Source organism: Condylura cristata, unplaced genomic scaffold (genome assembly GCF_000260355.1).
Source record: "Condylura cristata isolate star-nosed mole 26May11 unplaced genomic scaffold, ConCri1.0 scaffold00002, whole genome shotgun sequence".
In the NCBI taxonomy this organism is placed as follows: domain Eukaryota; kingdom Metazoa; phylum Chordata; class Mammalia; order Eulipotyphla; family Talpidae; genus Condylura; species Condylura cristata.
The window spans coordinates 16104948-16120757 of NW_004567103.1; the positions used below are offsets into that span (position 1 = coordinate 16104948).

The window sequence follows — 15810 nt, forward strand, 5'->3', positions numbered from 1 at the left end:
AGCTGACTGCATCCGCATAACACTGCAATTTGTAAGATTAATAAGTTGTTTGCTGCTCTACTTTAACCAGCACAAGACAGATTTTTACTATCGCACATAATCCTCTAAGAAGAGTTTGATTGAGTAATTAATTTATTAAATGTTGGAGTTTGTGCATTTCTTTTGCCAACACTTCTGTTGCCACAGAGACCGAATGTGTTGCTAGGTGTGCAGGAGTAAACATTTTGTATTATTGAGTATTACAGCTGCCATTTAAACTTGAAACCCAGTTTTTAAATAATTATGATTCTTATGTCAAATTGTATTTTCCTTTGGGTCAATAAAAAGTAGACTGCTTACATTTTATTATTTTGTTTTTAAGAGTTGATAAAGTAGCATTTATGTTTTAGTTTAGAATATCGGTTTTGTATCTTAGGTACCATGTCCTAATAAACACAGGGAATATACAGTACTTGAGTTATGTAAAACTTAGATTGTAAGGCTATTTGATGAAATCACCAAATTTAAAATTCTCACTTGGAAGATGAGAGAGTTGACATCGGCAGAAGAGCACCCTATTCAATTTCATGTTGGAAAACAGACAACGCAGTTGTAAGCTTCATGTTATGCTATACTCAAATATCCTGTTCTAACTCATGAGATGTGAGCAATTTCTAGACATTTCTACAAATTCTTATGCACTGTGTGAGGAACTTGTAAGTACTGGGCATATTATATCATTCTCCCTAAGACTTTGAAGACATGCCAAAAGAGAGGAGGCTGCATGGTTTGTATAATGATGTCATCAATTAGAGCAAGTACACAATATTACAAACAATTATCTGAACGGTATGAGCCTTAATTACATGTATAACATTCACGATATTTTGGAAAGGTCAGTAGCTTTCACTTATATTAAACTGTCATAACTTGTACATATCAAGTGCTTTTCAGTTCTTAGAAGTTATGATTCATTATCAGGAGGATAGACTAAGTACCTAGCAACTGACAGAGCATTGCCACCAACCCCTGGAACATGCAATGGGCCCATCAGATACCTTGTACAACTATGACTATTATCCCTGAATTAATATATCTTTGTTAAATTAATTCAAGTTTTAGAAGTGTTTGCACAATTATTATCATATCATTGTCCATATTTTTTAGCAGGAAAATAAAATTGTCTCCAAATCAGGGGACAGCATGACAAAATCAAAAAGAAAAGATACTTTTTCTAAAGATAAAATATAAAACCAATTTCTATGAATCTCCAAAGTTGTTTCTTTCCAATTTCCTAAAGCTAAAAATTAAAATGCAATTCAGACATTCACAGAACTATACAAATATACTTTAACTACATATGTACATGGATAATTAATACTCTCAAAACTTTAAAATGAGAGAAACTGAACAAACTCATCGTGCTGTGATGATTACAAAAGAAAGTATCCTGCCTGGTTCCTAGAGCATGACATACCTCATTCCAGGTATTAATCACACACTTTGGTCTCCAAGGGGATACAAACTGATTTTCTTCAGTTCCTTCAATTTCTTCAGTATCAAAGAGACTCACATTCTACTCAAGAACAAAATGGATTTGCAAGCATAATAGAACCACTCTATTATATAATGTACGATATAATGTAATTACGATATAATATAATTAGGTATAATTGCACAGGTTCATCGAGTCATCTTTCTCTCTTGTATTTTATCCTCTTTCTGTATGACACTTTTTCAGGACATTGAAATGGTAGAGTGGGCTTACTCATAAGAGGATCAACTTAGTTTGGCTTTGCTTTGCACCTTAACAGATAGAGGAAACTAACCTGTTTTTTTCATTTTTATTTTAGTTTCTAAACAGACCAGGACATAAAGTAATGGCAGACAGAGGAGCAGTAGGTATAATCCAGCTCATAAAAAAAAAAAAAAGCTACAATGCTTATATGACTTAGCCTGATTACTCTGATAGGAATTAATATTGAGCCGTGGGGTTGGCGTACCTTTAGGAACAAGGAACATAATGTACTTCCAATAGGTCTTTGTACATAAGGCACATCAAAACCTTGCAGATTGTAGTAGGGAGAGTTGCCTTTTTTTTTCTCCCAAAGCCAGCTAACTGACAGCTAGAGACAGGATTCTGGGTCTTACTAAGTTGTGTGAGTCAGACTTTGCCAAATGTTATTGATAAGATTATTTTAGTGTTCATAAAAAATAAATATTTTTGGACAGATGTATCAATATTAAATCTATGGCTATTAGTGAAAGAGAGGTAGAATAATCTAAAGTTTAAATTTTACTCTCTGGAATTCTACTGTCTGTCTTTGAATTCTGTTTCCATGTTTGATCAAGTAGGTCTATCTTTGACTTGTTCAATGCTTTCATTTCTTTTCCTCATTTGTCATGTATAATCATGTGTTTTCTAGTGACAGCCTTGAAATTTCACATGCTGTAGCCTCCCTGTACAACCTACTCTGTCTCTACAGCTCAGAGAAGAAACTCGTTTCTGTCCATCCTTGAATTGTAGATTGGAAGCTTTCTCTTGTTAGTATTTCATGGTAGTCCTAAGGTTCAGTTTACTTCTTTTCACTGCTGAGTGAAATGTCAATGTCTGAAAAATACTATTCAGTGTATTTGCTGTTTCACTTGTTTCAGAAGGGGGGTAAATCCGGACCCTGTTACCCCATCTTGGCTGGAAGAGGAAATCCCTATAGTTTTTAAAACCATTACAAAGGAAACTGTGTCTCAGGAATGTTTAGAAATTTCATCGTGTTCATTCAGCAAGTAAGCAGAGGAGATAATATTTAAAACGAATGGGCTTAAAACTTCTAAATGAATGCTTTATTACATTACATTGCTTCCATCAGAAGGAATTAACCACAATCTGCTTTTTAAATACAAAGCAATGAAGTGAAGTCTGAACTAACAGGAACTAATAAATCAAATTTAAACCAAAAATTTTATGGTTATAATAGTATGTTTAGAAATATGTTAGAGGTGTCTGATATTTTTAAATGGTATTCTTTCCCTTCTCATTTTAGTATTTCTATTGCGATTCTGCTGTGGAGAATATTTAGAATTGTCTCCAAATGGTAGGAGAAACTGCCCATTCAGATGATCTGATACTGATACGCTTTCTACTGGAAAGCCCCCATCTGGCACAAACTTCAGCTCCTGCTCTTTCTAGGGATGTGACTTCCTTGCAAATGTACTGGAATTACCTTTTACAAAGGAGGGAAATCACTGCTGAACTACATAAACAGGAAGTAATGAGAGATGTGGAAACGTGTATGTATAAATTCTCACAGTTCATTTTTATTACTCTCACTATGCAACTCCATTTAACATTTTCTCAAATACTAATAAATTTTCAAATGGTAAAACATATGGCACCTTAAGTATGCCAAGTAAGATATTATTTAGATAGTGAATATTCACAAAAATGCGTAGCATTATATTACCTGAATGTTCTGTGCTTAATGAGAAAGGAGTACTTATCCTTTTACAAATGCATGTGCTATGAATATATACTAATATGCTATATAACTATAAACACACATAATATGTGTTTATCACAAGCAATATATTTGCAAATAAAGCATGTAAATAATGCTTTGTGACATCTACTGTAGCTTATCTTTTAAATTTATGAGAAGCTGGTTTTTTTATTGCAGCAGAAAAACTAAATTCTAAGTGCTAGGTGATGATTCCAACATCTTTTAAGTCTTGATTTTCATCACATATGTGTGTATAATACATTTTACTTCTTAGCTAATCATTTTGTTTATAATATTATTATTATGTGAAAATGAGGTTTCAACTCTTGTTTCTTTTGATATTTATTTGTTAGTGTTTATATTTTCATTAGAAACAGTCTATACTAACACCAGATTTGGGGAACTTGCTTGCATACCAGAAGCTCACATATTTTTCTTATTCCTAAAACATTTGGGATGACTTCTAAGATCCCTTCCAGTGCTACTATAAAACATGATAAGTTTCCTCATTATAACAGATATGTTATTGCCTGGAAACACATTAAAACACTGCAACAAAATTATTTCCTTCACTATTTCCATAGTTCAGGGAGATTAAATAAAATCTAGAAGATATTATATGGTGATTCTAAGTGAAATGTACATAATGTTATAATGCACTGTAACTTCAATTAAACATTAAGTTAAAAATTAAAAGTGAATGAGGATTAAATTTAAGAGTTTGAATTACAGTCTATACTTTTTTTTCCTATCTTTTGACCAAAACATATTTTAGAATTCCTATAAGGAATCTCAATTTTAAAACAGATAAAGTAGCATGATATAAGTACATGTTTACTTTTATTAACTAAAAGTGAAAATACTTAAGCTAAGAAAAATAAGACAATCAAGAATTTGAAACCTAATGTTATATGTGTCAGGTTTACTTAACCTTTTAGAGACCTTACTCCAATTTATTTCTATACTGTGTTGAATTTGTAGTGACAAGAAATCTCTTAAATTTAAAGATAATAATTTTTATGTGGAAAGTTATTTTAAAATAGAACACTTCATAATTTCATGATGCTCTTCAATTAAACTGAATTGGAGATAAAACATTTGATTAGAAAATTTGTTGATATGCTTACGTAGAATACCTGTTTACATTATTTGTATTAAATATCTCAGGCAGAATACTGTCTACTACTTCCACATGTATGATGTGACATTATGATGGCATCATATGCACATTTTCAATGACTTTTCTTTGAATCCAACAGCACAATTGAGACACCAGACCACAGTCTATCTCATTTTAGTTCAGTTGCAACAAATAATGTCATAGTGGCAGAAAGTTACACAATTTAATTCTGTCACAGAATTTCAACATGGACACATAATTTGGAACAACTTAACTAACCTGAGCCTTCATGTCAATTATTTTACTAGTATTAATATTCTCTTTCTTTGTTGGAAAATGATTGTTTCATATATATATATATATATATATATATATATATATTGCCTTGCTACTGTGGGGACTCAATAAAAAAAATTTGAAACAAATTACATTAAGTTAGATTTGATTTTATCTTCATCTTTGAAGGATTTTCATAATATAACTGAGACATTTATTTTAAACAATAATTTCCTTAATAAATGTAGCATGAAAGAGGTCTTCACGTTGTTGTTTCAATTTTGTTTTACTCTTTACTTCAGCCTTTACTTAACTGGAGACCAACATACTTTTTGTTATTTTATTTTTCAGTTCTATATTTATATTCTCATTAAACCTGTGTTTGCTACACCTAGGTCCTTCAACTTTTAATATATTTAACACTTTTACAATAAAGAATCACTGAAGATTTTCCCTAAACAGAAACACAAATATTTCATTCTTCAATGAGAAAAAAAGTTATGACACTAATTTCTCAACCATGTAGAACTAACATTAGTTATAGTATGTTCCTTGAAAAAATTATCAAAGGAATAGAAAGGTCACATTGAAAGTATATTTCCTCAAATTTATAAAGTGTTTTCATTAGCAGGATCTCCAGTTTGCAGTTTTGTCTTTTGTTTCTCATTGTGCTGCCCTTGATTTTTCACACTTTTCCTAATATTAGTGTATTATCAAGGATGTAATAGTCAGGGAGGGAAAAAGGTAGGTTTGATGTATCAAGGACTTTAAGATGATATTGATTTGTGTGCCATTAAGATTGGATCTGACATTTATCTACAATCACATATGCCTGATTCTGCACAGAAAATAAGTTTTGGGCTAGATGACAAGGAGAACAAAAAGTAATAGCAACATGTTCAAAATTCAAAGACATGAGTAGATGGATGTTAACTTCTAATTAATAAGTAACTTAAGGGTACAAAAATGTTTATGAAAACCAAACTAATGTTCCATTAGAACTATGATACCAATGCCAATTCATGAATCAGAAAGTACAAATAGGTTTTCCACTGTAAAATAAAATTGTCATAGTTGGGATCTTTGATTCTGCAGTATTTTGTTTTTAATTCTGACAGACTATCAATGCCTTAATTCAAGACGTTATTACTAGGCCTTTTAAAGAAGTCACTGGTGTTAATGTGCTTCTTGTACTAATTGGTAAAGGGAAAAAAATTGCTAAGACAAAACATACTGTATTTTTAATTTTAGACTTGTAATGTGGTATCGTGAAACCCAAACCATGGAACACACACAGTCTCATGACTCTGGAACTGTTGCTAGTATATCCATATTTTCAGGAATCCCAATTAAAATTGGCTATTTTAACATAAAATATTAGTCTATATATATATATATATATATACACACACACACACACATATATAATTTATATATATATATATATATATATTCTTTCCTAAAAATTACATCTCTATGATTTGGATCTATTAACAATAAATCTGAAAGTTTTTTAAAATTCTCAAACATAAAGACATTTAAAAAATCACACTCACAAAGTTACATTATCCAAAAAGTTACATAAATTCTTAAGTTAGCAAAGGTTATTATTAAAAATAAATAGGTACCTAATATTTTAAAATGTTAGGTGGACTACTGAAATATTTGTGTGGTTTGTTAACATCAGTTACTACACTATTCAAGAAAAGGATAAAATATTTTGTTTGACTGATAATCATATGATTGCAAAAATTACTAACACAATCTAATAAGTATGTTAAAAAATCCAGAGTATGTAGTTGTAATAAAATATAAATGTATATACAATTACCTGAAAAATCTAGAGAATGTGGGGTAAATTATTAAATTGTCATGAATTTACCTTTCATTTTTGTAAACTCATGTTCGAAAAGCCAATTTACTTACCTTGGCATGTGATTCTAAGGAGTATAGACTCCAAGATTTTCTGTAGGATTTGAATTATCCATATGAACACATACTTATTTCTTTCTTTAAATATATGCCAAAAGTAATATTTTCATGATATGACATTTGATATAAAATGTCACATAATCTCACAAAATATCATGCATTCTAATAAATTAAGAATGGAAAGTTACTAGGAGGAAACAATAAAAAAACTTAAGGAAACATAAATTTCAGAACATTATTAAAATTTGTTTGGTCACAGATACTAGATAGCAACAATCCTACCTGAAGAATCAAAGTTCACCTCATTGCCAGGGCTTGGACCTACGTCAATGGACACAATTGGTAAGAGCTTCCGAAAATCCCATAGTTTTGTAACACCACAGGCATCGCAAGATGCTATCATGTGACCCTTTAAAGTATAAGAAGAAAGAAGTATATATAGATGTATATAGTAACTCACAGACGGAAGTTATTTTGTTGTAGTATTCTTAAATCCACAAGATTATACTCTTCTACACTAAAAGGCATTCATTACACCTTTGTCTGAGATCTAACTACATGAAAACCTATATAAATTTTGTAAGATGCTTTTTCAAGAAATCATCTCGATTAGTTTAGTTTTATGAGAACATGTAATAAACAAAAATATACACACCCATGTATTTGTTAAATACATATACTGCATATTAAATATTAATGATTAATGTTTTCTTGTATACTATTAAATAAAATAATATACATAAAAATGTTGAAATAAAAGTGCATTTATATGCTTGCAATTAGTTAGGATTACCAATTTATAAATCAAATATAAAAAATACAACAGTGGTAGTCACAGCAGGGAGAATCATGAGGACTTGGTGAAATTGATGCCAAGAAAAGGGTGCTTATTGTAGTCTGTCAGGAATAATTATTAGTGAAAATACTGGTGGTTGTTTTGGTATCATGGAGTGGAATAAGGATGAAGGCAGTGGATAAAGAGAATGAAAACACAAGGAATGTCAGATGAATGAATATTATGGAAACTGGTACCAGTTTGATATATAGTTTTTCTTTCTGATCCAGTAAAGTCTCAATTCATCTTAATTTCTTCCCAAATATTCTAAAAGGTTTAAGATGAAAACTTGATTGTTGTACACTGTCCTTCTTATCATTGTGAACAAGTTCACACACTTTTACCTCCTTGACTTACTAGAAAAATGTGCTACTTGTGAACCCTTTCTTTTTCCCTTAAAATGCTAAAAATTCAATGAATACCATTATTTTAATAATTCTGTAATTGTTGTTATTGGCAAAGCAATAAAACCTTGTCCCCAATCTAATAAATGAGATGCTTAATCTTTTTTATGACTTAAAAGGAACATAGAGAACTTGAAATGTGTTCAAATATGTAAACACACATTATAAAAATTGTGAAGAATTCATGAATTTAATTATCAGAGGAAAGGAGAGTTCTCAGGATTAGCAAGAAATATTAATGTGAGAATTGAAAAAAGCTTACAAGACATAAAAGTTTTAAACCATGTCTGGTAGTTTTGCAGTATACAGTTTTACTACAAAATCTTGGAGCTACTCAGGTAGGTAGCATTATGTTTTAAATTTCAAACACATTCTCCTTACTGACATTTAGTAAAACAATTGAGTTGTGTGTAATAACCTTGTATCCTGCAGCCAACAATGTTGAAAAGGAGTAGCAGAAGAGTCATCCTTGCTTGTGTCTGAGTTTATTGGGGAAGCTTTGAGTTTCTCACCACTAAGAATAGTGATGTTAACTGGAAGTTTTTAAAAAGTATTTTTTATAAATTTGAGTTAAGTTCCCCTATACTCCTAGCTAAGAGTTTTCATAATGAATGGTTGTTGGAATACATGGTTATTCTGTGTCTATTGATATGATCATGTGATTTTTCTTCTTAATTTATTGGTAAGTTTTTTCTTTTGATATTAAATAGATCTAATAAACATGGATTAATAGGAAGTTGATAAAAGAATATCAACATCAAAACATGATTTAATAAAACCTATTACTAGGGCATAGTAAAAGGGACACTAGTAACAAGATTCAATAATCATAAATTTGGATATAATTAAAAAGTACAGTCTTAAGAATAAAACAAACAGCATAATGTCTATAAAGTTAGATTAAAATTGCCTGAAGTTACAAAGGAGTATTTTAAAATGTGACTACCAGATATTGATAGTTCAGATAAGAAACCAAAATTTAACAAAAGAAACCCTTGATCTAAAGCAGTATTTATTAGATTAAATACATGATATAAAATGTTATCAAATATATGTACTTACAAAAAATTAATAATGTAGTAGGCTATAAGATATTTCAAGAGATGTCGAAGAGGGAATATAATAAAGGTCATATTTTCTCACAATGGAGCAATTCATTTAGAAACTAAAAATTATAGAAAGTTTCAAAAAACATTTGGAAGCTAAAAGAAAAAGCTGTAAGGTAAATTACAAGATTAGATTTAATTGAATGAAGGAATTCATACGTGATGTGATGCGAGCTATCACCTGCTTTTTCTTAGGCTCATTTTTGCCATTCAGTGAAGACCTGTATGTGCTTAAATTGGCTTGAGTTTGGATTTTCAATGAACACAATCATGTTTTTATTTCAAACAAATTAGAGCAGATGTTTTAACAACAATATTGATAAGGTAAATACAAACAGGCTTGTAATATTCGTGACTGAACAAACAGGTAAGATGAACAGCTTCCTGTTCAGTTTCGGTGACTTTCCCATTGTTACACAATGACGTATCTTGGCACACAACTTCACACTTTTCTATGTGCCCACTCTTCACTCAGCCTCCACCAAGTCACTACTGCCAGAACTCAATCAACTTCACTCGGAGTCTCTATCTTCCCTTCCTATTGCCTCTGGTAACTATTGTCTTTTCCACAGTTTAAGAATTATTAGTCTTTGTTGTCCTTTACCAGCTTCCCCCCCTTGGGTTTTTTTTAATATTCCACAAATGAATAAAACCATCTGGTAACAATCTTTCCCTTTCTGACTTATTTCACTTATCATAACCACTTAAAGATGTATCCATTTTGTCCCAAGAATCGCTATTTCATCTTTTTAAATAACTGAGTGGATCCCACTGCATATATAGCCCACATTTCTTTCTCCAGTCCTCTGTGAATGCCCATTTAGGTGGGGTGCAAATTGCTATTGTGGACAACGATGTTATCACATAGAAGAGGGCATAAATCCTTTTGTGTTAGTGTTCACATATTTTTTGGGGCAAATACTTAAAGTGGCATTGCTGGATCATAAGGAATTTACTTTATTTTTTTTTCTTTTGAGGAATCTCCACACTGTTTCCCAAGTTAACTCCAACTCCCACTAACACTGGATGAGTGTCTGGTCCTTAAATTTTGTGCCCTTGATATGGGCCTCTGGTTTCTCTTTAACTGTTTCCATCAAGTGTTCAGATATACTTTGTTTCATATGCCAGTGCTTTACTTATTCAATAATTTCCTGGTGTGGTTGTTATGGATTTATTTTTATTCTCTTCTGTCTTTAAGTTAGCAACAGGTGAAGGAGGGAACAGATGCTAGAGTTCAAGAACTAGGTCTGAGTCTTGCTGGGCAGGCAATTTCTTTTCAAGAGAGAGATGTACTCCGTTTCTTCTCCTTTTTCTCTATAGTAAGGTCTATTAACTGTGCCCGTGGAGCTTAAGTTCTAGGGATCTACTTTCTTGCCATCCTTCCTCATGATGTTGGGCTCCAGACAAGGTGGGTCACATTAAGTATGTGGGAGGGGGTTAGGGGGGAAAATGCAGGGAAGCAATAGGGGGGAAAATGCAGGGAAGCAATAGTTAGTAGCAGTAATTAGTAATGAGTGGCAGGTATTGTGATTTCCATTGGTTGGGGGGTGGGACTCTGCCCCCAGCCTGAGGCAGCTAGATTATATAATAGTCCTAGAACCAATGAGTATACTAGTCTGCATTCCTCCTCTACTGAAAACTGCCAGAGAAAAGATTGAGCACATCAGGGCTGTCTCCATTCCCCAGGGCCATCATTCCCCAGGGAGATTCCCTGTTTCCTCCATAATGTCACATTTTACCAGACTGCTTGGTTTGGTTTTGTTTATTAAGCAAGGGAATATCATGCATCTCGTATATATACATATATATATATATGTGTGTGTATATACATATATATATGTGTATATATATATGTGTGTGTGTGTGTGTGTGTGTGTATATATATATATATATATATATATATATATATATATATATATATGTATTTCCCTATTTGGGACTTTTTCCTGAAGCCTAGAGAGTAAATGGAGGTCACACAGATGGCACTGCAGAGTTTGTCCTGCTCCGCTCCTCAGCCTGGGGGATGGTGAGAGGGAAATACTTCCCCTGCCGCTGGTGGGGCAGTGGACCAGACCGCAGAGTACAGAAAAACCTGCCTTGGGACCGAAGGACCTGGTTCTCCCTTTTGAGATTATTTGCCCTTTCTCACAATAAATGCCCCTTTACTTTCCGAATAAAAAATGAGAAAAGATTGTGCAACTATAACATTTGTGTTCGTCCACCAGCCTGTTGTTCTGAGTAAGATAGCTGCTACCCGGTCTGCAAATCCCTCTTCCTGTTTCACTCCCATAATGGAAGACTAACCTCACTTGAATGATGAATTTTTGAAATTTCCTCTGAGCAATTTTTCCTTTACTTTTTTTTGTTTAAGGGAGGTTCATCAAAATCTCCCTCTTCTGCCATGCTGTGGTTAGAGACTAATAGTTTTTACTGTCATAAAATGTGCTATTATTTGGCCCTCCCTGGTGGCGCAGCGGGTTAAAGCACAGCACTGAGAATCTGAAGCCACTTCCGTATGAGTTCGATTCCCGCCTGCCGCCTGCCGCCTGCCCCGGAGGAGACCACATGGCGAGCCAGACCTCTCCTGACCCGCCCGCTGCTCCCCTCAGCAGTGTACTTCATCGATCTGCCTGTTCTGCTCCCCACTCTGTCTCTGGTGAAGCCTCTCACCGCCCCTGAGCCTCTGGCCTGTACCCCAGTTCTGTATGAATAAATAAATAAATATTTTTAAAAAATGTGCTATTATTATGGGTAATGTTAATTGTGATATGAAGTTTATTCTGTTTTACATATGAGTGAAGTAAAGTTTAAGGAAGTCAAGAGACTTTCCTAAAATTATCCAGTAGAATGACTTGGAGTTAGGACTCGAGCACACCTCTTGTTGGCTTCAGAGTCTGAGATTTTAATCAATATATTAATTCTACATCTTGAAATATAAAACATATCACAAATGTTTAAAAATATTCAATATACTCTCAGCATTAGCATAAATATAGATAAGTCAGTAACTCAGGTCAATATTTGTCACAAAGCTGTTTCTCATAGTATTATTTGTAAGATGGGAGACAGTAGGAAATAATAATTCTCAGTAGCTAGGTTGACATGCACGTGCTATAAATTAATAATATATATAAATTGTAACACATATAACTATGTAACTTCACTATGATTTTTCCATCGTTATGTATTTCCAAACATAATTAATGACAAAAGACATGCATATGTAGTTTAATGAAAGAAACAGACAGCAAACAAATGATTTACACTAACACACACACACACACAAGATGTTAAAAATAAGATTGGTAAGAACTAAATCAGAAATGATTGTCCTTGGTGGTAATATGGATCATTTTAAGTGTATGCATTCCTTTTTGCATTTTAAAAATTGAAATGTAATGTCATTAGAACATATTATTACATAATCAAACATTTTTGAATAAGTAAAAGTAATCAAAAAAATCTACAATGTCTGTCAAATGATCTCATTTTCATTGCCTGAAATTCTACATGTAAAATGAGAAAGAAAGAGGGGTCATCAAGCACATGGCAGGAACATTAAGCCCTCAGAAACATCAGCTGCTTTCAATATGTGAAGGTAATGACCTGCAACGTGGTATTAAGGTATAACTATAATAAAATGTTTAGGCTCATTAGGAGGAAAATTAGTATTTCAAACATTTTTAGTTCTGATACATTAGCATGTCTCTTAGGACAGGCCTCTGCAGCTCATTACACCTTTTCCTCAGTACCTAATAGCACAAATAATGCAAAGAAATCATGGAAGTAAAATGGAAAGAGTAGGTGAAATCTGGGAATGCTCAAAGAGTGCAAGGATAATGGATAAACCATTGGAAAGATTTGGATAATATTGCTGTTGTCATGTATCTCCTATCACATAGACTTCTGTTAATCTGGGAGCCATTAATAACTTATATACCAATCATGCCCCAGGGAAATGGAAGCTGGATAGCTCAAAATAATTACTTAGCATCTAGAGTACACAATGCCACATTACATAATCAAGTCAATTTGCTTAAAGTGATTTATATGTTAATATCATATTCAATCCAACAGCTCTGTGGCTTGGTCAGGCTATCTTACTATTCTGATAAGAAAATAGAGACAAAGTAATACAATTTGTTCAAAATAATTTTGTAACTCAAACATAGAACATAGATTCACATTCAGCTTGTGAATGTAACTTGTGTCCAAAACTTGTAAACTCTGAAAAAGATTTTTTTTCAAGCCTTGACTTAAGGCTTTGTTTGATGGAAACCCTGCAGTACTCCTTAAGTATTTGAAGATTAAGTTCTGTCAACAAGGTCAAACAATGGAAAGAACCAATAGTACTTCAGAAGAATATCAGCAAATATGTACTAGCAAAGAAAAAGTTAAGCAAGTGCTTAAAATTGAAAAGGCAAAAGAGTAATTAGCAATAGATTAAGACAATGTTTATAAAGCAACAAATATTTACTGAGCAGTATGATATCCTTGACTTGGGACCAGGAGAAAGAGATAGAATGGATTTAAACACTCAAGAAATTTATAGCTAATTGCTAAAGAGAGAGTAGGATAATTGTTGGGGGTTGTCCTGTTAAAACCTTAGTCTCTTTCTTGCTTTGCAGACTGGGATGGAAAGTTCTGAAGCAATAAAGAGAACTGAAGAGCTTCCCTAGCCCCTGGGCCCAGTTACATTAGGTAGCAGGGAACCAAATGATTGTTATTTTGCATTATAATTTATTTTTTTATGTATTTTATGACATTCTTCTTTTTTGGACAAAGCATATTTTCTCCCCTCAGGTGTAGTACCCTCAAAATTCCCAACACCAATTCACCCATGCACCATCACTGACCCTTGTTAAGAAATTCCCTCCCCTATTTTTTGATACAACACTATGCCAATAAAATTTACAATGAGATTCTTCAAAGAGATTGAACAAATATGAAATTCATATGGGACCACAAAAAATATCCAAAGCTCTTCTGATCAAAAGAGGGAGAATGGGCCCTCCCTGGTGGCGCAGCGGGTTAAAGCACAGCACTGAGAATCTGAAGCCACTTCCGCATGAGTTCGATTCCCGCCTGCCGCCTGCCGGGAGGAGACCACATGGCGAGCCAGACCTCTCCTGACCCGCCCACTGCTTCCCTCAGCAGTGTACTTCGTAGATCTGCCTGTTCTGCTCCTCACTCTGTCTCTGGTGAAGCTTCTCACCGCCCCTGAGCCTCTGGCCTGTACCCCAGTTCTGTATGCACAAATAAATAAATCTTTAAAAAAAAAAAAAAAAATTAAAAAAAAAAAAAAAAAAAAAAAGAGGGAGAATGGAGGTATCACACTCCCAGACTTCAAACTATACTAGAAAAGCTGTAATAATTAAAATTGTATAGTACTGGAACAAACACAAACACACAGACCAATGGAATCAAATAGAAAACCCAGAAATAAACCCACTTATTTATGGACAGTTAATCTTTGATAAGGGTGCAAAGAGTATGCAGTGGAACAAGGAAAATTTGCCCAAATAACTGTTATTGAAACAGTCATCTTTGCCATTAAAGGCTGATGTAAATCCTGAAAAAGTACAGGGACTATTTACAACATCTTACACTTTAGTAGATAATAGCCAAGAAGCCAGCACAGACCTGGTGAATTCTTCACTCACCTCTACCACTACCATGACTCTGGAGATCCTGACATAACTTCAGGGTTCTTCTATCCCTCTCTTATGGGAGTAATCAACAATAACTGTACAAAATAAAATGCTAGAAGTAGGCAAAGGGTTGTTTAGGGAAAGAGTGAACACCTAACTCAACCCTATAGGATCAGAGGACTCTTCCAGAAATGCAGCTCCAGTTAATCTACTGAATGCAGTTTTCTAGAAATAACACTTTAAATAGAGTAATATTATGGACAGATACTAGTGAAGACAAGGTCAGAGGCATCATTATTGAAAACTGTATGATGTCAGAACATAAAGCAAAGTAAATTTATTTCACAATGGGAATGCTGTAAATTTATGATGAGGTTAAAAATATAAAACACTCTGAAGAGTGCTTTGGAATCATACTTAAAAATGCGAATTGTATCTATGATGTTAAAAATTTGTTATGTCTTTAAGCATAAGTATTGATATATTAAAGAACATTTGAAGGTCAATAGTCCTAAGGTTTGTGGTGGGTGTTATCAAGTACAATATTGTGTCTTTGAGGCTCTAAAATACAATGCCATAAGCTTCATAAGAGAAGAGTTTGATCATTTCCATGCCAACATGTCTCAACCAGTATGAAATCCATTACTCCAAAGAAATATTTCTTGAGTCAGCTATGTGCTAAGCACTGATTTAAGTGGTAGATGTACAAGAATGAACAAATGACAGAAATTCTGGCCTCCTCAATTAACAATAGCTTTAAAAAGTTAACAATAACTTCAGTAAAATATGCAGTATTTTAGATTTGAATATAAGAACTGACATGGAGTATTTTGCAGATAGCATCTGGAATGGCTTTAGACAGCATGGCCAGGTAGGGGCTCACTGGGAATATGTCCTTTGAGTTAAGAGCAGCAAGACTTCTGTGATGTGCTAGAGGGGAAGAGGGGCGATATAGGGTGAGAGGATGTGAGATCAAAAGCCCCCAAGCACAAGCCCTGAGAATAAATGGA

General features: G+C 33.3%; 1 protein-coding gene across 1 annotated transcript in view; it reads right to left on the reverse strand.

Annotated features, from left to right (window-relative positions):
- SPAG16 (sperm associated antigen 16) overlaps positions 1-15810 on the reverse strand; it is a 678503-nt gene that overhangs the window by 192626 nt on the left and 470067 nt on the right. The window contains exon 15 of the mRNA XM_004674324.2: positions 7087-7213. Coding sequence (XP_004674381.1) covers positions 7087-7213 — 127 coding nt within the window. The remainder of the gene's footprint in view (positions 1-7086; positions 7214-15810) is intronic.